The 22864-nt window shown below is 39.9% G+C and overlaps 1 protein-coding gene and 1 long non-coding RNA gene across 7 annotated transcripts in view; one reads left to right on the top strand and one right to left on the bottom strand.

The window, feature by feature from the left end:
- LOC138357100 (uncharacterized) overlaps nucleotides 1-8194 on the bottom strand; it is a 16044-nt gene extending 7850 nt beyond the window's left edge. Inside the window, exons 1-4 of one of the 4 annotated variants that reach the window (XR_011224800.1) lie at nucleotides 8180-8194; nucleotides 6156-6344; nucleotides 3067-3229; nucleotides 1722-1820 (exon numbers count right to left, since the gene is read on the bottom strand). This is a non-coding gene — a long non-coding RNA (uncharacterized lncRNA). Of the gene's footprint in view, nucleotides 1-1721; nucleotides 1821-3066; nucleotides 3230-6155; nucleotides 6396-7799; nucleotides 7815-8030; nucleotides 8046-8179 lie in introns of those variants that run through there. The other 3 variants (XR_011224799.1, XR_011224801.1, XR_011224798.1) reach the window with 3 other exon arrangements.
- Nucleotides 7861-22864, top strand: LOC123771495 (probable acyl-CoA dehydrogenase 6). 3 transcript variants are annotated; one of them, XM_069313661.1, is made up of 9 exons: nucleotides 7861-7996; nucleotides 10363-10582; nucleotides 10685-10805; nucleotides 11949-12078; nucleotides 12840-13114; nucleotides 14640-14779; nucleotides 15571-15766; nucleotides 17071-17198; nucleotides 22627-22864. In XM_069313661.1, exons 2-9 carry the CDS (start codon nucleotides 10415-10417, stop codon nucleotides 22756-22758), a joined length of 1290 nt encoding a protein of 429 aa, XP_069169762.1. In that variant the 5' UTR covers nucleotides 7861-7996; nucleotides 10363-10414; the 3' UTR covers nucleotides 22759-22864. The 3 variants fall into 3 exon arrangements, with proteins under 3 accessions (XP_069169762.1, XP_069169761.1, XP_045620017.1); XM_069313660.1 differs by lacking the exon at nucleotides 7861-7996 and adding an exon at nucleotides 8044-8246; XM_045764061.2 differs by lacking the exon at nucleotides 7861-7996 and adding an exon at nucleotides 8792-9914.

Raw genomic sequence — 22864 nt, 5'->3', positions numbered from 1 at the left:
GTCGCCAATACAAGAACAAAAACGCATACGGCGAACAATATCAAAGGTATTGAATTTACCAAGAATTTTATCGAGGGACAATTGATCCCTCGATAAACAATTCCCGACAATGGTCGGGAAGCAAGACACGTAAGTCCTGGAAGTCAGGACATGTAGAGACAACGGTTTGGACAATAAGAAGCAGGGCAGCGCTCCATTAAGTGCCCGTGAGTTAAACGTGTATGACCAATATACAACCTCGCCAGAGCCGTTTCCCACCACCAACTACGGTGGTAGGAGGAAGGCCACGGGAACACACTACTCTTAAGAGCACGCAATTTGTTACCAGTAACCGAAGACCAACAACCCTGACAACGGGCAAGAATGGGGAAATGAATAACTGGGTAAAAGTCATAATAAGGAATACCTTTACGGGAGATGGGACAGATGCGGATAGCTTCCTTAGCGGCAGTGTCCGCACGCTCATTTAAGAACGCACCAATATGGGTGGGAATCCAGCGAAATTCCACTGTCTTAAATCTATTGGAGATAAGAAACAGCCAATGTTGAATTTCAACTACCAAAGGATGGACTGGATTAAAGGATTCTAGAGCCATGAGGGCACTGCAAGTGTCAACTACAAACACAGAGGAGGATTGACAGCGAGAAAAGAGTTGATGAAGAGCATAGAGAATAGCATAAAGTTCTGCCATGAAGATGCTAGTCTCCGGAGGCAGGAGACACAAAGGTGCAGTCAGGAAAAACAACAGAGTAGCCTACACCATCTGCAGACTTAAGACCCATTGGTGAAGACAGAAATAGAGTGGAAGTGTGAAGAAAAGTGTTCAAGGAAAAGGTGATTTAGAACTGTAGGAGGGGTAAAAGTTTTAGTCATGTGGGTCAAGGCTTACAGAATTTAGGAACGGGGACCCCTCCATAGGGGCAAAGATGGAATGACACGAGGGGAAATATTGGTAACACAAACTGAAAGAGCATTTTGTAAGAGAGACAACCGTACAGAAAGAGATAGGTGGTGAAGGGGAACAGGAACCACAGGATGGGTAAAGGTCAAGGCATGACATAAGCAAGAGTGAGGGTGCTGTAAGGACCGTGCAAGGTGGAGAAGACAGTAGCGATCATGGCGATCCTGTAGAAACAGGACGCCAGTTTCAACATACAGGCTTAGGGTAGGTGTCGAAGGAAAGGTACCAGAGCCGAGCCGTAACCCAGTATGATGCAGTGTGTCCGGATGGTGAAGGGTAGAAGGAGAAGCAGACGAGTAAACGGGGCCATAATCGAGTTTAGACAGAACGAGAGAGGAATGTAAAGAGAGGAGCAGTGTCGATTAGCTCCCCAAGAAGTATGGGACATGACCTAAAGTTAGTTAAGGGCCTTAGAGCATTCAACTCGGACGTAAAAAATATGGGGCGACAAAGACAAACGAGTGTCAAAGATTAGCCCTAAAAGCTTTAGCAGATTCTTTGTACAAAAGGGGATGACCCCTGTTACCTAACAGTAAATAGGTATCTGGGAGTTAGCTGTTACAGGCTGCTTCCTAGGGGGGTGCGTGTGTGGGAGAAAAAAAAATTTAGTAGTTAACCACTGAACTGCTCTGTCTCCAAATAACACCCTGGTGCACAAGAAATAAATTCTTTCCAAAAAATTTTTTTCTCTTCTTATATTGTTAAAATGCAGAGTCTGATCACGGGGAAACTAAACAAAAAATATTGTATGTGACTTACTTTAGCTGCGATGGAGCTGGGAAGTTGAGCAAATTATGGGCGCTGAGCGTTGGAGCGATGGGGGTCTGTCGGCCCCGCCACCCCGTGCGACGGCAGTTGCTGCGAATAAAATGTTGCGCAATTATTTTGAAGTTTCTCATTCATTTCTTCTTTTTTTTTGCTGTAATATTATTTAAAAGTGTGTAATTTGTGGAATTTATATAATTCAAAGTATAGAACATCGCTATGCTCAAAATTATGGGCCTCATATATGCGACATATTCTACAATCAAACAGTGTTTTTGCTGTTATTACACTATATACACACATTGTATATACCCATCTACGTATGTATTCACCATAACGATCCACTATGTTGGTATGGTGAGCCCAAAAAACATGAGTGAGCTGCCACACCCTGCCAGTCCTCCCTCCCTCCTCCAACACATTACTCGCCAACATTCCTCCTCCCAAAATACTGTTATTGTGTTTATTACACTATTTACACACGTTATGTATAAGTATGTACATGTTTTATTCATGTACATACGTACATACTTCCATCTCCTCACCTCTCTCTCTTGCCTACTTAATGCTCTTGCTTCCCTCATCTCATCACAATCGACTTTATAATGGTCCAGGACGGATCGAAATGTCGTCGTCTATTCAATTTCCAGTGTGTGGTTTGGTCAACAATGAAATCTTCATGCAAGATCTTATAAAGAAAACCCCTAGAACGAGTTTTGTAGATACGAAAGAGTTTAAGGTGAGTAGGGGATGGTTTGAGAAATTTTGAAAAAAGACGTGGTATTCATAGTGTTGTGAGGCATGGTGAGGGTGCCAGCTCAGACAAAGTAGGGGCTGAAAGATTTGTTCATGATTTTAAAGATTTTGTAGATACTGTATTGATGGATATATTCCACAACAAGTGTTTAATTGTGAGGAGACATAGCTATTCTGGAAAAAATTGCCGAAGAGGACATACATTACCCAAGAGGAGACGTCACTGCCCGGACACAAGCTAACTTGGGCTAACTTGTGTCAGGATAGGCTAACTCTTGTGCTGTGTGGCGATTTGAAAATTAAACCCTTGCTCGTGTATCATTCCGAAAATCCAAGAGTTTTAAAAAATATATGATGTGCAGAAAAACTGTGATGTGGAGTGGTTTGCCCTGCCACCAAAAAATATCTGCAAGAGAAAAGTTTGACACTCAAGGTCCTGCTTCTCGACAATGCTCCTGCTCATCCTCCAGACTTGGAGGATGCATTGTTGGGGCCACTTTTTTTTTTTTTAGGGATATTCCTACATGAGCCCTGAGTTTCTGGCTAATGTACCAATGACATGAAGGAGGAGTTTTCAACCTACCTTGTGTTAGGTGTGCAGAGGTCAATGGTTGAACATAATGTCAGGAGCAAAGGGGGGCCTTTGCCTCTTCGAACACAATTGCGACCATCTTCATCTCTTCGAACTATCCTAAATGCTCTCTTCACCTGTCTGACCAAATTGGGTGTCCAGACCACCTTTGAATCTGAAATTGTAAAATAAATAGCAATTTCAGAATATTCAGTCCATTTATACTAACAAAATTATACATACAGTACTGTAATTGAAATTTTACAGAATGATAAAGGCAATTTAGCAACTTTGTTAAAATGCACATGGGGGAAATACATGAAAATAGGTTAATATTGTTTGTAAGGTTGATGGGAAATGTTTATTACTTTTATGATTTAAAAGATGTATAGCCCTAATACTCCATCCTGGGTGCATTCCACCAGGTAATGACCACAGCAAAAGTTTTCCACGAGGCTCTATTGTCACACAAACTTTTCACATTTTCAAACTTGATTCATCTTTTCCCCCCCCCTCGTTCCAGGGGTTTTCTTTAAAAGGTCTTCATGCAAATGCCTTGGTTTCTCACAAATGATGGCCTCTGAAATGCTATCACCTGCTAACTCTTTGTTGTGTATCCAAATTAATAAAAACTTTTTAACATCCTCAAGTGTTTGTGTTCTTTGTTTCGGGATTGTTGATATGCCTTTTGCCACTTTAATGTTCATAATGTCCTTTTCTTAGCAAGTACAGTGCATATTGTTGACATAGATTTGTTGTACTGCCTAGCTAGTTCAACAACCCGTGCACCATTTTGATGTTTATGAATGCTCTCTTGTTTTTCCTCTATGGTCATTCTCACATGTGTTTTCTTGGCTTGAACCTTACCACTGGCTTTCTTGGGACTCATGGCAAGATATATCATAACAAATTTTATGTTCAAATAGCCAAAAATCCCAAAACAAATGTAATGCTTTACAAAGAATTCAGGCGCGATACTTACTAGGCAGGAGACACTGGTAAACTGAGGCGCGATCACCATGCCACCACGCGCTAGGTCAGCCCATACGTATATCAACAAACTCCTTTCCCGAGGCAAAGTTTGTAACCCGATTCAAATTTTTCGAAGAAATTAGGCTCGTAACCCGAAAAGTTCATAAATATTCATTCGTAAGTCGAGGTGTCACTATATATAACTAAAAAATTAAACTCAGGATTACTTTCAATCCCCACCCCGTTTGCTCTACTCCATTGCCACCTACCTTCACCCCCCTCTATGATGTACTCTTCCATAGACACCTACCTTTGCCCCCCTCCTCCCCTCTACTCCTCCATCATCACCTACCTTCACACCCCCTCCCTTCTCCTCCTCCATCGTCACCTTCCTTTCACCCTCCTCTATGATGTACTCTTCCATAGACACCAACGTTCACTGCATATAATGCTCCCCTCTACTCCTCCATCGTCACCTACTTTCACCCCCCCCCTCCGCTCTACTCCTCCAGGGTCGCAGACAATTTCACGAGCGTGAGAACTACGAGTTCTCTAACTACTCTCACACTCCTACTCTCTCACCAGTGAGGGGGAGGGAAGGAGGGAGGAAATGAAGGAAGAAAGGTGGGGGAGAGAGAATAGGCAGGGGGGAGGAGGGCCTAGATACATTTCTTCCATATAGATAGGTAGACTGAGGGAGAGCTGCTTGCCAAGAGCCCTATCAGACAGGCTTCCTATTCCTCAACCCTCCCTAATATGCCACATCCTGGTCAGGACAACTTGCTCGAATGTTATTCTTGGTGTGACTCGAGAACTGACCTCGAGGCGGGGCATGGGCATGGATTATCTCCCTGGGGCACGCACCTCCCTGCCCCAGCTCTCTCTCTCTCACATAATCTATCAAGGGTCTAACATGAGGTCATTGTGCCTACCAGAAGCGTATATGTCCAAGGCTGGCCACCTGTCTGGACCATTCAAATGTATAAACACGTAATTAGTCTATTAAAATTATATATAATGCTACAATTATAAATTAATTTGTTCATGGTCATTCGTTTATCAGTATTTTAATATGAGGTATATATACGCATGTATGTATACGTTGACGTACACATATATGATTATGTGTATAGAATGATTATGATTATGTGTAATCATATATGATTATATCTAATGGAATGCATTAGTAAGTGATGTGGTGGAGGCTGACTCCATACACAGGTTCAAGTGTAGATATGATAGAGCCCAATAGGCTCAGAAACCTGTACACCTGTTGATTGACGGTTGAGAGGTGGAACTAAAGAGCCAGAGCTCAACCCCAGCAAGCACAATTAGGCGAGTATATGAATGAATGCACATGTACACTTTCAAATGAATTAAGATACCTTGAGATACACAATGACTTAGTTTAAATAGTTTAAACACATTATGGTACTGATTTTGACATGCTGATGTCTGGAAGGGAGAGGGGGTGTGGGGGGTTATTGTCTGAGGTGGAGGACCAGAGGAGGGGGTCAGTGGAAGGATGGTGGCTGGAGGGATGCCATTGTTCTAATGGTTATGAAAACAATTATTGATGGCAGGAATTCAGTGGGTGTGTACTTCACCCGCACCATCACCATACTGTGCCCTGCTACAACCCCCCCCCCCCCCCCCCACTCCACCCATGCTGTGTGCGGCGTATTACACATTATGGGATAACCGACTGTCTGTCCATTCCTGTCTGCTCGTTATGCTGCCCTTCCTTTTGAAAATTGTCTGCTTTATCGACTTCCTTCAAGACCACACATTAGCCTCTTATCACGCCCTCTTACCACTCTCAGGGAGCCGGCTCTTCTATACAATAGTTACCACTCAGTCCCCAAGGTGAAAGTGTGTCCGGGCATATGACTTGTTACGTGTACTTATTTGCGATTCGTTTGGGCTGTCATGTGTGGTGATTAGTGTTGGGTAAGGCTAGGCCAGGTCAGGTCAGACTAGGCCAGGTCAGACTAGGCTAGGTAAGGCTAGGCCAGGTCAGGTCAGACTAGGCCAGGTCAGACTAGGCTAGGCCAGGTCAGGTCTGGCTAGGCCAGGTCAGGCCAGGCCAGGCTTGGCAGGGTGAGAGAAGTAAAGCGGCAGGTACTTACGTTTCCGAGAAAGTAGCGGCGGTAGTATATTGTTGATTTAGATTCGACGACATCCTGAAGCTAATTAGTGGCGGCCTCATCGCTCTCGAACTTCTTGTTGTTGTAGGGGATACGAGGCACACCCAATATCCCCCTTACATTGATCACATCGCACACTAATATTTTTACTATTTCCGACACCAGATTTGTCTGTTTCGTATATGTATAATTGTTCAATATTAAAACCACAATAGAATGCTTTCGTATATTAATACATTCGTATATTAATACTTTCGTATATTAATACATCTTCAGAAGGAATGGTTCGCTCTGAAGATGTATTAATATAAGAAAGTACTAAAGGAAATTCCTGTTTCAATTCTTCCTTCGTGGTCTGACACTCTTATTATATATTGTATATACTGAATTATATATACTATGCTTATATAATATATACTGAAATATTGTTACATTTAACGGATGAAACAAAGTATATATCTGTATTTTTAATAAAATATAAAACATTAATATTTATCAACGTATCTCTGTGAATTACATAATTTATCAGTACTGTACAGCCTGTGATCTCCACCTGGCTGGCCACTGATACTTTATTTATTTATTTATTTATGCATTTACAAGAAGGTACATTGGGATTGTGAGGATACAAATATGGTAATTACAGTCTTGTAAAGCCACTAGCACGCGCAGCGTTTCGGACAGGTCCTTAATCTAAGAAAATTTTATTTATTTATTTATTTATTTATTTATGCATATACAAGAATGTACATAAGGAATGTGAGGATACAATTATGGTAATTACAGTCTTGTAAAGCCACTAGCACGCGCAGCGTTTCGGGCAGGTCCTTAATCTAAGAAAATTTTAAGGAGGTAAATACTTGCAAAATTTATAGACAAAAAATGATAACAGATTAATTACATGGAATGAAAAAAAAAGATGAGAGAAAATTATAGGTACAGTATAATATATTAAAGCACATAGGTAGCTAAGATTGATTGCAATGACAGCTTAAAATGGTAGTTGACAAAAATTGGTAGTCACAATACAGCATATGGCTAGCACATAAAAGAAGACAGCAATGAACACAATGATAAGGTTGTTTGATATTACATAAAAATTAGGAGATTGGGTACCAACTAGGTACAGAGCAAATTTAAAGCTCAGTGTAGGAAACTAAATAGATGAAGTTAGGTACTTTTTGGTTTTGCTTTTAAATAAGGCAAAAGTTTTACAGTTTTTCAATTCACTAGGGAATGAGTTCCATAGACTAGGTCCCTTAATTTGCATAGAGTGTTTACACAGATTAAGTTTGACCCTGGGGATATCAAAGAGATATTTATTTCTGGTGTGGTGAAAATGGGTCCTATTACATCTGTCCAGGGAGAGTTTCAGAGCATGGTTTGCATTTAAGAACAGGGTTTTGTAAATGTAGTTGACACAAGAGAATGTGTGGAGGGAGTTAATATTTAGCAAGTTTAGGGATTTAAACAAGGGAGCTGAGTGTTGTCTGAAAGCTGAGTTAGTTATCATTCTGATAGCAGATTTTTGCTGTGTGATGATGGGCTTAAGTTAATTAAGCAATATATCAGAGGGCGTGTAGGGTTCGGTGTTCAATGAACGAAAAGGACTGGATCACTGTGTACAGGAGGCTGATATGGCAGCAAACACTCTCCTGGCGACCATATTTCTTGGATAAGTCGCTCCACACAATTGTCGCTTGGACCGTCGACTTCCTATGGCGTCACCTCTCACATATTTACGTCTCATTTCGTTATGAAATTAGATTATTTCAGAGAAAAAATAGGTTTGATCATGTTCTACGTGTAGCACCAACATTATAGTAAGTAAATATACCATATTTCTTCATTACTTACGTAATGCTAATACGTTTTGGGTAGTTTTGGCCTGATTTGGGTGATTGGGGTAATTCTATGGACCGCCTCCCGCTGTCTGTTATATTCCACCATTAAGGGATATACTCTGCCTGCTATATTCCACCCACCACCAAGGGATATACTCTCACCGTCTTCCCCAAACTGGGACTGGCCGAGCTGAGTCCCTCAGCTGCTCTTCATGTCAATGTAACACAGGTGAGTGTAGGTAATTAAAATAAAATAAAAATAAAATGTTTATTTAGGTAAGGTACATACATACAAAATTTTTTACAAAGATTGGTTGACTTATAGGTAGAGCTAGTACATACAATGCCTAAAGCCACTATTACGCAAAGCGTTTCGGGCATGATAAACTTAAATGACGAGCTTAATACTAATTGAGCATAATGAATAGAATGAAAACAAGAAATGAAAACATAGATGAAAAAGCAGCACAAATACAATTATGTCGACAAACAGCGCTCTTAAAAAAAAAAACAGACATTGGTTGACAATAGAAGGGTAAGGTAGGTTACAGGGAATTTATTAGGTATAGCTTTGTTTTTAACTTAAACTGGTTGAGAGAGGTACAGTCTTTAACATGGTTGGGAAGGTCATTCCACATTCTGGGCCCCTTGATTTGTAGAGCATTTCTAGTTTGATTAAGTCGTACTCTAGGAATATCAAAACTGTATTTATTTCTGGTGTGGTGCTCATGGGTTCTGTTACATCCTTCTATGAAGCTTTTGAGATCAGGATTGGCATTATAGTTTAGCGTTTTATATATGTATAATACACATGAGAGAATGTGCAGTGACTTAATGTCTAACATATTCAGAGATTTGAGTAGGGGTACCGAGTGATGCTTGGGGCCAGAGTTGGATATTGTCCTAATAGCAGCTTTGTGTTGAGTAATTAGAGGACGTAAGTGATTTTGGGTAGTAGAGCCCCAAGCACAAATTCCATAGTTGAGATATGGTATGATAAATTGAGATAATTGTTTTTGTCATCTTGTGACCTGGTTGAGAACAGTACAGTTGTTAATGTGTGATTAGCGAGATCATTTCACAGTTTAGGACCCTTGGATTTGTAGAGTATTTCTGGTTTGGTTCAGTCGTGGAATACCTCAATATTTGTTTCTGGTGTGGTGGGCATGGGTTGTGTTACAGCCTCTAGGAAGCCTATGGTCATGATTGGCATTATAGTGCTGAGTTTCATAGATATATAGTACACTTGAGACTATGTGCGTCGATATTTAGCGTATTGAAAGAGTTCAGTAAGAGCTCCGAGTGGTGTCTGGGATGAGTTTGTTATTGTTTTAATTGCTGAGTTATGTTGGGTAAGTAGGGGTCGAAGGTACTTTTAGGCTATAGATCCCCATGCACGGAAACTGTAGGCGAGATATGGATACATATCTGCTTTTGGAGAAAGTTCAACACAATGAGAAAAGTTATCCCAGAACTAACTCATAACAGGAACACGACTAACAACACTTTGAACCAGACACAAGAGGGCTGATCTCATCAAAAGTAAAAATACAGTACTGAACAATTTTGAGAATATTATTCTAGATCGGTCCGTAAAATTACCCAAAGCCCCCTGGCTTTATATAAGTAATGAAGATATAGGTATATTTACTCACTATAATGTTGGTACTGAATGCAGAACATGATCAAACCTATTTTTACTGACATAATCTAATTTTGTAACGAAATTAGAAGTAAAATATGTGGCAGGTGGCACCATAGGAAGCAGATGGTCCAAGCGACAATATTGTGGAGGTTACCTCGAAATGATTATCGGGTTTAGCGTCTCCGCGGCCTGGAGCGACTTGCCCAATATATATTGTCACCTAGAGAGTGTTTGCTGGCATATCAGCCTCCTGTACGCAGTGATCTAGTTGTCACATTTCTCTGATCAAATTGTCACAAATTTAATTGATGATATTAACAAGTGAATGCATGTTTATAATAATATCTAGCATAAATAGCCACATAACATTTAAAGATGTTTTAAAAACCTCAGAACTATGAATCCCGAGCGCTGTCCACTCAGCTGCCAGGCCTGCCCCCCCCCCCCCATCATAAACAGTATATATGATGATATGTTCTTGATTTGTTCTTGTTCTTGACTTGATATCATCTTGATTTATGATTATGAATAAAATACTGTATATGTAATTGTTAATGTTATGTATTATTATTTGTACTTTACATTATTAACATTATTTAGAAAGACACCAAATAACTTAGTCTGGAGACACTAATACAGTTCTGTATTGTATATCATATTAAGATAATTCCTGTAAAAAGAACATTATTTATAATTGCAGTAAGTGTAAGGAGTAACCAGTTTCCACAAGATTTGTACCACACAAGTGAGTCATGTTCATCCCAGGAAGAGTGCCTGTCATTTGGAACCTTGGTCCATGGCTCCGAGCAAGAATTGGCTGCAAGAATTTAGCTACTGCTGCAGTCAACAGTGCACAAGGAAAAACAAATTGCCATTTTTACAATGAAGAACAGCGGGAGCTTCAGAATTCTGTTAAAAAAGTAAGCTTCCTGTCTCTGTATACAAGCCTTCCATCATAAGAGGAGCCTCCCCCATAATCAGAGATGGCTATTGTGTTTATAAATTTATTTATCTACCTACAGCTCATTGATACAGAGATCAACCCACATGTGGACGAGTGGGAGGCTGCTGGCCGCTGGCCTGCACACAAGATTCTGAAGCTGTTCGGTCAAGCAGGTTATCTTGGTATCACCAAGCCTGTGGGTAAGTTCCAAACCTGTTTCTTCAAGCATGTTATCTAGATATTACTTGGCCTGTAGTTAACTTACGAAGTTGCTTTTTCATATTGGTTATTTATGCATCACTAAGTCTGTAGGTAAGTTGTGAAGCTATTTTGTTGAGAACGCTATCTAAATATAAATATCTATACAGTATTTACAAAGTTATACATAATTGATGTGTACATATATATAAGGCTTGGAGAGCAGACAAAAATCTTTTTGAAAAGAGCATTCAGTTGTTCCCCTGAGGCAATCTGTCTCTCACAAAGACATGACTAGGGCAGAATGGCCTTCACTTCCCATTTTAGTTGTTGTGGCTTGGCGCTCGAGTGGTTGCCCCGGAGTAGGCCCACTTTGGGTTTTGGGATTTGGAGCAGTTTGGGTTCCTGGCAAGCTGCAGGAAGTCCCAGTTAGTTTTGTCCAAGGTTCAGACTTGGTTAGACCTGGTTTGGGATTCCCAGTCGGGCTTCCTTTTCTCTGCCTCCTGCGGCTCTGCTTCTCGTCTGGTGTTGCACTGGCAAAAGATTACTTGGCAGCTGGTCAAATTGTTGTGCAGGAGCCTAATCTTTGCCTGTGTGGTTTCCCCATAAGCAGAGTTTGACTCTGGGCATTATTCTGGCTTCACCAGTACTGCCCTTTGCACCACTGTTGGGACCATTGGAAGATACTGTAACTCCTTTTGCCCTTCACTGGCTGCTGGTTCACCAGCTTCCTCTTCATGTTTTTCACAGTTAATTTACATGGCACCTTGCTCCTCTGTCACTTTTCTTTACATTCCTTTTACCTTTTAGTAAATGTGTTGTTTTTGGTCACATTTCTTCAGTTATGTGTAATCATGTTCACTGTTCCTTGCCAATAACATATACTGTACTGTACAGTACTGTATTATTTCTATCCCATTTACCATGCTAAGCTAATTTAAAAAACTTTACACATATTCATACTTGATCATCACCCCATTTGTCACTCTCATTAGGAGACAGGTATTGTCTTTGAGGAAAACGGTGAATAATATAGTGAAAGCAGGTTATAGTTATTAAAAAAAAAGAAACTCATCATATTTGTCAAATCATCATCATATTTTAGGTAATTTAAATGTTTTAATTCCACTACATTATTTCTGCAGAATATGGTGGCCTTGGTTTAAACTACAAATATCAAGCAGCTTTCACAGAGGCTCTTGGTGGCATTCGTGCTCCAGGTGTTGCCTTGGGCATTGGTGCACACACAGACATATCTACTCCTGCCTTGGCCAGGTCAGTGCTCACATACATATCTTCTACTCCCTTGCCCAAAAACCAGTCAAATGAGCTAGCCCAGAAATCAGGCTTTGAGTTTGCTGAGCAGGGTGCAATATTTAACAGCTCTTCTGTCTTCAAAAGGAGTAAACAAAATCATAGCTAACAAAGGACAACCTCTGGAAGCTTCAGACCACCAGGAATCACAGAGATTATGAGATATACGGAAGGGCATTAAATTCAGCTATTCAGAAAATCAACTCAACCAAAAGAAACTATGAAAGAAAACGTACTCAAAACATTAAGAAAGATCTAAAGTCTATTTATGTTAATATAAGAAGGGAAAACCGAGACAAAAGACTTTGTAGGACCCTTAAAAGATGAGACCAACCATGTTATATTGATAAAAAGGCAGCCAACACTTGATGAATGCTTTACATCAATGTTCATACTAGAAAGATTAGACAGCATCCCAGTACCCACATAAATGTTTGAAACAAGGAAAGAAAATGAATTAAGGGATATTCCCATCACATCTTTGTGGCGCAGATAATATGATTATGATAAATGATAATGCATTATGATATATGTATAAAGTCCATCATTAGACTCGACTGTTTAATCCTTTCCAATAACACAGCAGATGTATAACATGGAACAACAAAATGACCAACTGAGAAAGCTGCTTTTCATAACTGTAAGGCCTGATTTATTTAAGGAATAGCATCAATCATGATGATGCTATACATTATTAATAGTTGCTGAAAATGTCTTTTTAGGTTTGGGAGTGACTACGTAAAAGGCGAGTTCCTAGCTCCAAGTATTTCTGGGGATGTTGTGGCATGCCTGGGTGTGAGTGAGCCTGGTGCTGGCTCTGATGTAGCCAGTCTGAAGACAACAGCACAGCACCGAGGAGATGATTTAGTCATTAATGGTCAGAAACTTTGGATAACAAATGCATGGCAGGCTGATTGGATTTGTCTGTTGGTGAACACTTCTTCTGGACCACCTCACCTCAACAAGTCACTTGTTTGTGTTCCCATGAAGACTCCAGGTAAGGCAATGATAAATGTATAAAGCTGCTGCTATTGTATGTGATACAATCTATTAGTAGATTTCTGGAACTGTTTAAAAATTGAAAAATCTTATCTGTACAAGTGTGAAGTCTAGTATCTTGCTATTATTTTCCCTCACATATCAGTAGTTGTATTTATATTTACCGGTATGTAGTTATCTATCATTCCATTTGTCAAATTATCTGTAGATTACTTGTACAGTAGACCATTTCAGTAGTTCTTCTCTCAGTCTGGCTTAGGCCAGCCTTCTTTCATAACTGCTTGGTTGATGAGGCACTCAATTAATTCACTTATAGTGAATTAGGTAAACCTGTTAATTTTTGTTTGACTGGCTATCCATCATGGAAGAACCTATTTTGTATCTAGGTTTCCTTATTTATAATTTTTTTGTATTAAATTACTATCATCGATACTATACTTTTGAATGCAACATTATAATGCAGCATAGAAGTTATGCTTTGGACTTGTTCAAAGCTCCTTTTGAGCAAGTTTGTGTTGGTGCTCCCTGGCCCTCCCTTCCAGTCTTGTGTCTTTGTTGACTATTGTAGATTAGTATGTGGGGAGTGTGGGCATGGGCAGAGCCCATCGTGTAGTGGTGCTGCTGTCTGCTGGGGGCTCCAGGGCATCAGACATATGTGTGTGCTTGCTAGATAGACAAGATTAAACTTCCTTTAACAGTTATGTTATATATGACATCACTGGAACCTAATTACTCTGAGCTTGAGATCAGACCCTTCTGAATACAGTATTAATTATTGTGCTTGGTTGGTTTATTTTTGTGACTCTAAACTGTATGATTTGTTGTACAGGTATTGTACATAAAGTTCATAAATATGCAGATTGTGATGTAATGATGACAATTTTGTAATTCTCAGAAAATGTGTATAAATTAATGATAATCATTATCATTGACTTACCTCTGCATTCTTATTAAGATCTAATCATTTCACTTGGCATTTAATCATTACACTCCCTGTATTATATAGTGTTGTGGCCAGTTTATGACCCATCTAACCTTGATTAAATATAATCCAATCCAGGATAGGTTGGATATCTTCTGCATTTCACAAGCATTTCACACACACAAAAAGGATCAAACTCACTTGTGTGTAATATTCTTAAGAGGATGAACCTTTGAGATAAGAATGAAATGCTCTATTTTTTTTTATCACAATTCTTCATTAAGATTTGGATTTTGTGAGAGATATGAAGCACCCCCAAACCTCACTAAAGATTCTGTACACCATCTCTTACTGCAGGGTTTCCACACCATTCATCTGACATAATAAAGTCAGTGTGCTAATTTAATCCATTTTGCAGCCAAGTCTGAGAAATATTACTAGAGATAGTTTAGGTTTGGATTATGAATGAAGGTTTCAGAAACCACAGATCTTTCACAATGCTGTACCTGCATGTATAAATCACTTCAAACCAAACTTATTTTACTGGTTTATCAACTAGGCAAATCAAGCTATTTAACATGCTAAGCGATATTTTCTACAGGAATTCATCTAACAAAGTTGATTGACAAACTTGGAATGCGTAGCTCTGATACTGGTCAAATATTCTTTGATGATGTCCGAGTTCCGGCTAAGAATATTGTGGGGGAAGAAGGCAAAGGTTTCACCTACCAGATGCTACAGGTACTACCAGTTGGGACTTGTTGCCTTTCCTGGTAATGAAAAGGGCAGCTTGATTGTTGATCTTACTTGTGTAATGAGAGTGATAAATAGTGGAAGCTGCTAATGAGTGTGATATTGTAGACATTGCTGGTAATGAGTGTGGGGCTTGCTGATGTTGGTGGTAATGCTACTGGGTTGTTAGTGATAATAGCATGAGATTGTTTATTATTGGTAATGATAGTGTTTGGCTTATTGATTTAGTTATAATGACAGTTTAAGTTTGTTTGATTTTGTTAATAACAGCATGATCTTGTTTGATAATAGTAAACAATAGTATGAGCTTGTTTGGTAATTGTACTAATAGTATGAGCTAATGTTTTTCATGCTTGTTTCGGAATACTGTACCTTTCTGGTGGTTTTCTCTCTGTTATGGTGATTTGATTCCCTGCTTCCCTTTGTGTGAAAAGCCCAGATTCTGGTCCTGATTCCTGGTAGGAATTCGTGATTTGTCAGAGCCTGATGTGACACACAAGGCTTAGCTGGTGCTAGACTATAGGTTGGGGACCTTGCCAAGGGACCACCACAAAGAGGTGTTTCATTACGTTCAACGCTCAATTTATTTAATTTTTTTATCACTTACCTGATTTAGTCTGCTTCTCTCATGACGTTTCAAATTGGATTTGTAATGTTTTCCATGATTTCACTTAACAAAATGTGTTGAATAAATTAAATTCATAATTTCTTGAATAAATTAAATTCATAATTTCTTGAATAATATACAATTTTAATCTGTATTGTACATGTGTGTCCAGTTCCAGCAGGAGCGTTTGGCTTTATCACTTGGAGTTTTAAGGCCACTCGAGATGTGCATACAGGAGACCATAGAATACATCCGGGAAAGAATAGTGTTTGGCCAGCCACTTCTCAACAACCAATACCTTCATTTCCGCCTGGCTGAGCTGGAGACTGAATTGGAGTGTCTGAGGTCTCTCCTCTATAGGACAGTAGGTTAGTGCAAATCCTATGTACAAAAATTGTGGTACAGTGTGAACTCCTTTATCTGAATTTATGTAGTAATGCAAGGTAGTACATATGTTGTAAGTGTTTTCTGAATATGGTGATATTGACACATTTTGATCAGCAATGACTTTTTGGCTTAAACACACACATGCTTGTGTTGTGAAAACAACACAAGCATGTGTGTGAACATACTGGCTCCTTGTGTGTGTTGGGTTGCTTTTGCCACCACCACAGGTTGGGGGGTTCAACCTAGTGATTGTTCTTTATTCATGGCTTCATATGCTTTACTATGTCAGGTGCTTTCCCCAGTCAGAGTTCAGTGTTTTTGGCTTTTTCCCTTGTGCCTGGTACACCTGCCTGTCTGCATCATGCTCCAGAAAGCTGGTGTCCCTCTTCACTGTGGAGTTTCTATTTTTGAATCATCTGGAGGTCATTCATTTGAAAAAGCAGGTGATGTGTAGACTATTTGTTAACAGATGTCGGTATTAAAACCTCCTGGTAGTATTTGGGATTTTTTTTTTTGCCTATTATAAAATATCTGAAGTTAGATGAATTAAAGTTTATCTGTGTTTGGAACTCTGTATACAGCTTCAATTGTTACGTTAGTCAGGACCCTCGATTGTAAATTGGGAAAATATATATTCTCAGCAACTGTGTTTAGTTCTAATAATTTTGGTGCATTCTAACTTTTGATAATTGTAGAATGACCACTTTTCTGGTTTGGTTTACAGTTATGGATTGTTGTGTGATTGAGCATGGTAAATACTTGGCTCGAGTCATCTTTTAGTTATGTGCCTGTTAAAATTACAAGAGAATATTATAGTTTAGTGCTTGTAGTAAGGCTCTAACTTCATCACAATGTTTACAGGTCTTATATTAAAATTAATTACTGATACAGTATATGATTTGCTTGTACATTGTTAGCAATATTTCCTGAATAATATTAACGGGTTATGTGGCTCAGTGGTCAACATACTTGCACCACAACCCATACATCCCAGGCTTGATTTCCCTGACAACACACAAACATTTGGGAATGTTTTCATTCACTTAGTGCTTGTATTCACCTTGCAGCAAATATTTACCTGGCAATTGTTATGGGCTGAATTCTTGAGGTCAGTCATTGTTCTAGGGGGAGCCTTGATAAGCCTACCATAATTCCTGTCCTCAGCAATGGTACATCAGCATTTGCAGTTTTGATCATTTAGATGCTAATTGTTCATAACTGCTAGATAAAGGATTACATTCAAGGTCTATACTTAAGTCTATGACTGGCCTCTTTCCTATTCCAGAGCAGTATGTGTCTGGGGAGGATGTGACCAAGGTGGCATCCATGTGTAAATTGAAAGCTGGACGCCTGGCGCGCGAGGTGACCGATTCTTGTCTTCAGATGTGGGGAGGCATGGGTTTTACCAATGAGGTCTGTAGCATTATAACTATTGTTTCATATTGTATTTACCTGTATTGCATGTGTTTGTAATTACAGTGTAGTTACAGGATGTGAGCTATGGTCATGGCATCTCATCATCTTTACTCTTTATCATATGGCTTTAAAGCTGCTGGTTTCTCAATTCTCAACTCATCCTCCTAAAATGGTGTTACTTATTGCAGCTATTCGGTCGAACATACCATCACGTCTTGTACTATCATTTAAGGAGGATGGGTTGTATTGTCACTAGTTTATTGTGGAAAACCCCATTTATATTACAATTAAAAAAAAAAAAAATATTGTGTTTAAAGTAAAGGAGACAGCATCAGAACTAAGAGCTAATGTGGAGAGAATTGTCTTCACTTATGAAAATATATTTTCATTCCTAACCTTGAGAGGCAGCTGGAGGCACATCTTCTGCCAGATGTGCTGCTAAGCTTCTCTACCTTCCCCTCCCCCCATGGTGCCACATCATGTGTTTGTGCTGTCCATATACTGTACTCTAAAAAAAAAAAACGCAGCCAATGAGTCATAAGGACGTTTCGGTCCATTATCAGGTCGATTGTGATGGGATCGAGGAAGGCACAGAATTAAGTAAGGCAAGAGTGAGGAAAGGAGCAGGTAATTCCTAGAGGGTAAGAACAAGAAAAAAGGGTACAGATGGGAAGGGTGTAACAATGGGGTGAAGCAAGAATAGGAAAGTAAGAATAAGAGGAGAGAGACAAGAAAGATAAAAAAAAGAGGGGGGGGGGAGAGCTTATGTCAGGTCACATTTGTTAGAAAGGTTAGAGCATTTAAGTATGTCTGTGAAAGGGAAGAGTCGACAGCAACAAAGCCAGGACTAAGCTTCATGTTGTGTATCAAGGCTGATTCAACAAGACGGTGTCTGTGAAGAGTAGAAGCAGGTAAGATTATTTTAGAAGATCAATCAATAAGATGATTAGAATCCTTATTATGACAGAAGAGTTAGGGGCTATTCGTGCCCGTGCCACCCCTTGGACGGCTTAATCTTTATCATTTGACAGAAGAGAGCATTGTTTGTGTCTGCAGACTTAACACTTCTTTTGTGTTCCTTAATTCTGTTATTTAGTGTACAGCCAGTTTCCCCAAAGTACTGGAGAGGACAAGACAAATAGGAAATAGAGTGGACACCAGCAGCCAACTGGTGATGGAAACACCAGTAATAGTAAGAAAATCCACAGGAGCTGTGATGATTTGAACCTATGTGCTGGGTGTTCCCAGATGCACACTCTATACGACTAAGTCACAACTTGGTATTAGAGTGTGCATCTGGGAACACCCAGCGCATAGGTTCAAATCATCACAGTTCCTGTGGATTTTCTTACTATTACTGGTGTTAACAACACCAGTTGGCTGCTGGTGTCTACTCTATTTCCTATTTGTCTTGTCCTCTCCAGTACTTTGGGGACATACACTAAATAACAGAATTAAGGAACACAAAAGAAGTGTCAAGTCTGCAGACACAAACAATGCTCTCTTCTGTCAAATGATAAAGATTAAGCCATCCAAGGGGTGGCATGGGCATGAATAGCCCCTAACTCTTCTGTCATAATAAGGATTCTAATCATTCTATTGATTGAGCTTCTGAAATAATCTTACCTGCCTCTACTCTTCACAGATGCCGTCTTGTTGAATCAGCCTTGTACTCAACATACCCAACATGAACCTCAGTTCTGGCTTTGTTACTATCGCCTCTTACCTTTCACAGTACATTAAATACTAAAATGCTCTAACCTTTCTAACAAACGTGACCTGACATAAGCCTACCCCCACTTTTTTTTATCTTTCTCATTTCTTATTCTTACATTCCCATTCTTGCTACACTTCATTCTTACACCTTTCTCATCTGTACCATTTTTTCTTGTTCTTACCTTCTAGGAATTACCTGCTTCTCCCCTCATTCTTGCCTTAATGGTGTGCCGCCCTCGATTCCATCACAATTGACGATAATGGTCCAGGACGGACCGAAACGTCCTCATCTTCTGGTGTATGGTTTGGTCATATGTATAAAAATATTATTGTATAAGTGTTGAAAAAAAAATATTGAGTTTAAAGAAAAGTAGATGAAAACTAGAAATGTATTTGAACCAATTTCTTTTGCCATTTTTCCGTCTCATAAAAATTACAATTCTACTTAAAGGCATTAAATTTCAGCTTTCCTAGGGCTGGAACTGTTGACAGTAAGACATAAATCATTCAAAATGCCCACAGTATAGGCTAGTGGACACAGACATCGGAGGGTAATGTTTGTACAATTGATACCTTCGTATTACTAAGCCATTTTTCATATGCAGATGAGGAATCACAATAACGTGGCTGAAATATGTTGACTGAGCCACACACTAGAAAGTGAAGGGACGACGACGTTTCGGTCCGTCCTGGACCATTCTCAAGTCGATTGTGATGAAGGAAGGAGGCGAAAGCAATAAATAGGCAAGAGAGAGGTGAGGAGAGGAAATCTTAGAGGAAGAAAAAGCAAGGCAAAAGGTATAAAAGGTAAGGTGTAATAAAGGGGGAAATAATAGGAATAAGAAAGGGATTGTAAGAGAAAACATGGGAAAGAAAGATAAATGGAAAGGTAAGCTTATGTTAGGTCACGTTTGTTAGGAAGTTTAGAACATTTGAGTATATACAGTACTGTGAAAGGGAAGAGTCAGCAGCAACAAAGCCAGGACTCAATTTCATGTTGGGTATGTTGTGTATCAGAACCGATTCAACAAGACGGCGTCTGTGTAGAGGCAGGAAAGATTATTTTTGGAGGAAGACCAATCAATAGAATGATTAGAATCCCTAACATGACAGAAGAGAGCATTGTTTGTGGCTGCAGACTTGACACTTCTTTTGTGTTCTTTAAGTCTGTCATTAGTATACGGCCAGTTTCACCAAAGTATTGGAGAGGACAAGACGAACAGGAAATGGAGCAGACACCAGCCGCATTAGAAGCAGGAGGAGCAGTGTGAACTAGATTGCTACAAAGTGTGTTAGTTTGTTGCAAGGCGAGCTTTATGTCAAGAGGACGAAAGGTATTAGTAAAAGTTTTGAGCTCAGATTTGAAGGGAAGGCAGAGCACAGTGCTACTAGTGTTGGAAGCAGGTTTAGGATGAAAGAAATTTTGTTTACCTTGAGAGTAGGCATAGTTGATAAAATGCAAAGGGTAACCAAGGCGAGAGAATGACTTGTAGAAAAAGGCAATTTCAGAATCAAGAAATTGAGGGTCGCTGATGCTCAGAGCGCGGAGGAAGAGAGAGACGAGGACACTTTACTTAACAGAAGGGGGATGGTAGGAAAAGAAGTGAATGTACATGCCACTATGCCTGGGTTTGCGGTAGACAGAGAAAGAGAATCCGGACACAGAGCTGTGAACGTGAACGTCAAGAAAAGGAAGGAGGGAATTTGATTCCCATTCAACTTTGAAATGGATGGAAGGAGCCAGATTGTTAAGAGAGGAGAGGAGAGGAAAGGCTAGAAAAAACTAAGGTCATAAAGCAAAATTGTCGTCAACATAGCGAATCCAGAGAGAGGGACGAGTATCAATAGAAGGAAGAAGAAGAACAGTTTTGAAATATTCCATGTAGAAATTGGCACAAACAGGGGAGAGAGGGGAACCCATAGTGACACCGAAAGTTTGAGTGTAATATTTACCGTTGAAAGAGAAAGAGTTAGTCAACAGAGTCTAGTGAGTTCAAGGAAAAAATCAGTGGGAAGCCACTGACAGAGGAAGAAGGCCCTCAGTTGCCTTCTGTCTAAGGAAAGAGAGAATGTCATCGAGGGGAACATTAGTGAACAGAGAGTCAACATCAAGACTACGCATCTTATAGGAGGGCTGCAAGCGCAGTCTTTCTCTAAAGATGCGTAGTCTTGATGTTGACTCTCTGTTCACTAATGTTCCCCTCGATGACATTCTCTCTTTCCTTAGACAGAAGGCAACTGAGGGCCTTCTTCCTCTGTCAGTGGCTTCCCACTGATTTTTTCCTTGAACTCACTAGACTCTGTTGACTAACTCTTTCTCTTTCAACGGTAAATATTACACTCAAACTTTCGGTGTCACTATGGGTTCCCCTCTCTCCCCTGTTTGTGCCAATTTCTACATGGAATATTTCAAAACTGTTCTTCTTCTTCCTTCTATTGATACTCGTCCCTCTCTCTGGCTTCGCTATGTTGACGACAATTTTGCTTTATGACCTTAGTTTTTTCTAGCCTTTCCTCTCCTCTCCTCTCTTAACAATCTGGCTCCTTCCATCCATTTCAAAGTTGAATGGGAATCAAATTCCCTCCTTCCTTTTCTTGACGTTCACGTTCACAGCTCTGTGTCCGGGTTCTCTTTCTCTGTCTACCGCAAACCCAGGCATAGTGGCATGTACATTCACTTCTTTTCCTACCATCCTCCTTCTGTTAAGTAAAGTGTCCTCGTCTCTCTCTTCCATCGCACTCTGAGCATCAGCGACCCTCAATTTCTTGATTCTGAAATTGCCTTTATCTACAAGTCATTCTCTCGCCTTGGTTACCCTTTGCATTTTATCAACTATGCCTACTCTCAAGGTAAACAAAATTTCTTTCATCCTAAACCTGCTTCCAACACTAGTAGCACTGTGCTCTGCCTTCCCTTCAAATCTGAGCTCAAAACTTTTACTAATACCTTTCGTCCTCTTGACATAAAGCTCGCCTTGCAACAAACTAACACACTTTGTAGCAATCTAGTTCACACTGCTCCTCCTGCTTCTAATGCGGCTGGTGTCTGCTCCATTTCCTGTTCGTCTTGTCCTCTCCAATACTTTGGTGAAACTGGCCGTATACTAATGACAGACTTAAAGAACACAAAAGAAGTGTCAAGTCTGCAGCCACAAACAATGCTCTCTTCTGTCATGTTAGGGATTCTAATCATTCTATTGATTGGTCTTCCTCCAAAAATAATCTTTCCTGCCTCTACACAGACGCCGTCTTGTTGAATCGGTTCTGATACACAACATACCCAACATGAAATTGAGTCCTGGCTTTGTTGCTGCTGACTCTTCCCTTACACAGTATATACAATACTCAAATGCTCTAAACTTTCTAACAAACGTGACCTAACATAAGCTTACCCTTCCATTTATCTTAATTTCTCTTGTTTTCTCTTACGATCCCTTTCTTATTCCTATTACTATCCCCTTTATTACACCTTACCTTTCATACCTTTGGCCTTGCTTTTTCTTCCTCTCCTCACCTCTCTCTTGCCTTTGCCTCCTTCCCTCATCACAATCGACTTGAGAATGGTCCAGGACGGACCGAAACATCGTTGTCCTTTCACTTTCTAGTGTGTAGTTTGGTCGAGCAATTTTTCCTTTGGGATGATGCTTCCCACGACAAACGTTGGAACTGGGGTAATGATAATGTATGAATATATATGTTTCTGTTTTAGGTGCTGGTCAGTCGTTTGTATCGAGATCTGCGTTTGTTCTCAATTGGTGGTGGCGCGGATGAAGTTATGCTCAACATTATTTGTAAATTTATGGGAACTCTTCCTCTTCCTCCAAAGAGAGAGAAAAAGTAGATGCTGTACGCACAGAAATCACAATAACGTGATGCATCAAATGAACAAATCCACAAGGGCCGTGACGAGGATTCGAACCTGTGTCCAAGAGCATCCCAGATGCTGC

This window comes from Procambarus clarkii, chromosome 76, assembly GCF_040958095.1.
Source record: "Procambarus clarkii isolate CNS0578487 chromosome 76, FALCON_Pclarkii_2.0, whole genome shotgun sequence".
Classification (NCBI taxonomy): Eukaryota; Metazoa; Arthropoda; class Malacostraca; order Decapoda; family Cambaridae; genus Procambarus; species Procambarus clarkii.
The sequence above is the reverse complement of the archived record's forward strand: the minus strand, read 5'-3'. Positions and strand labels throughout refer to the sequence as shown.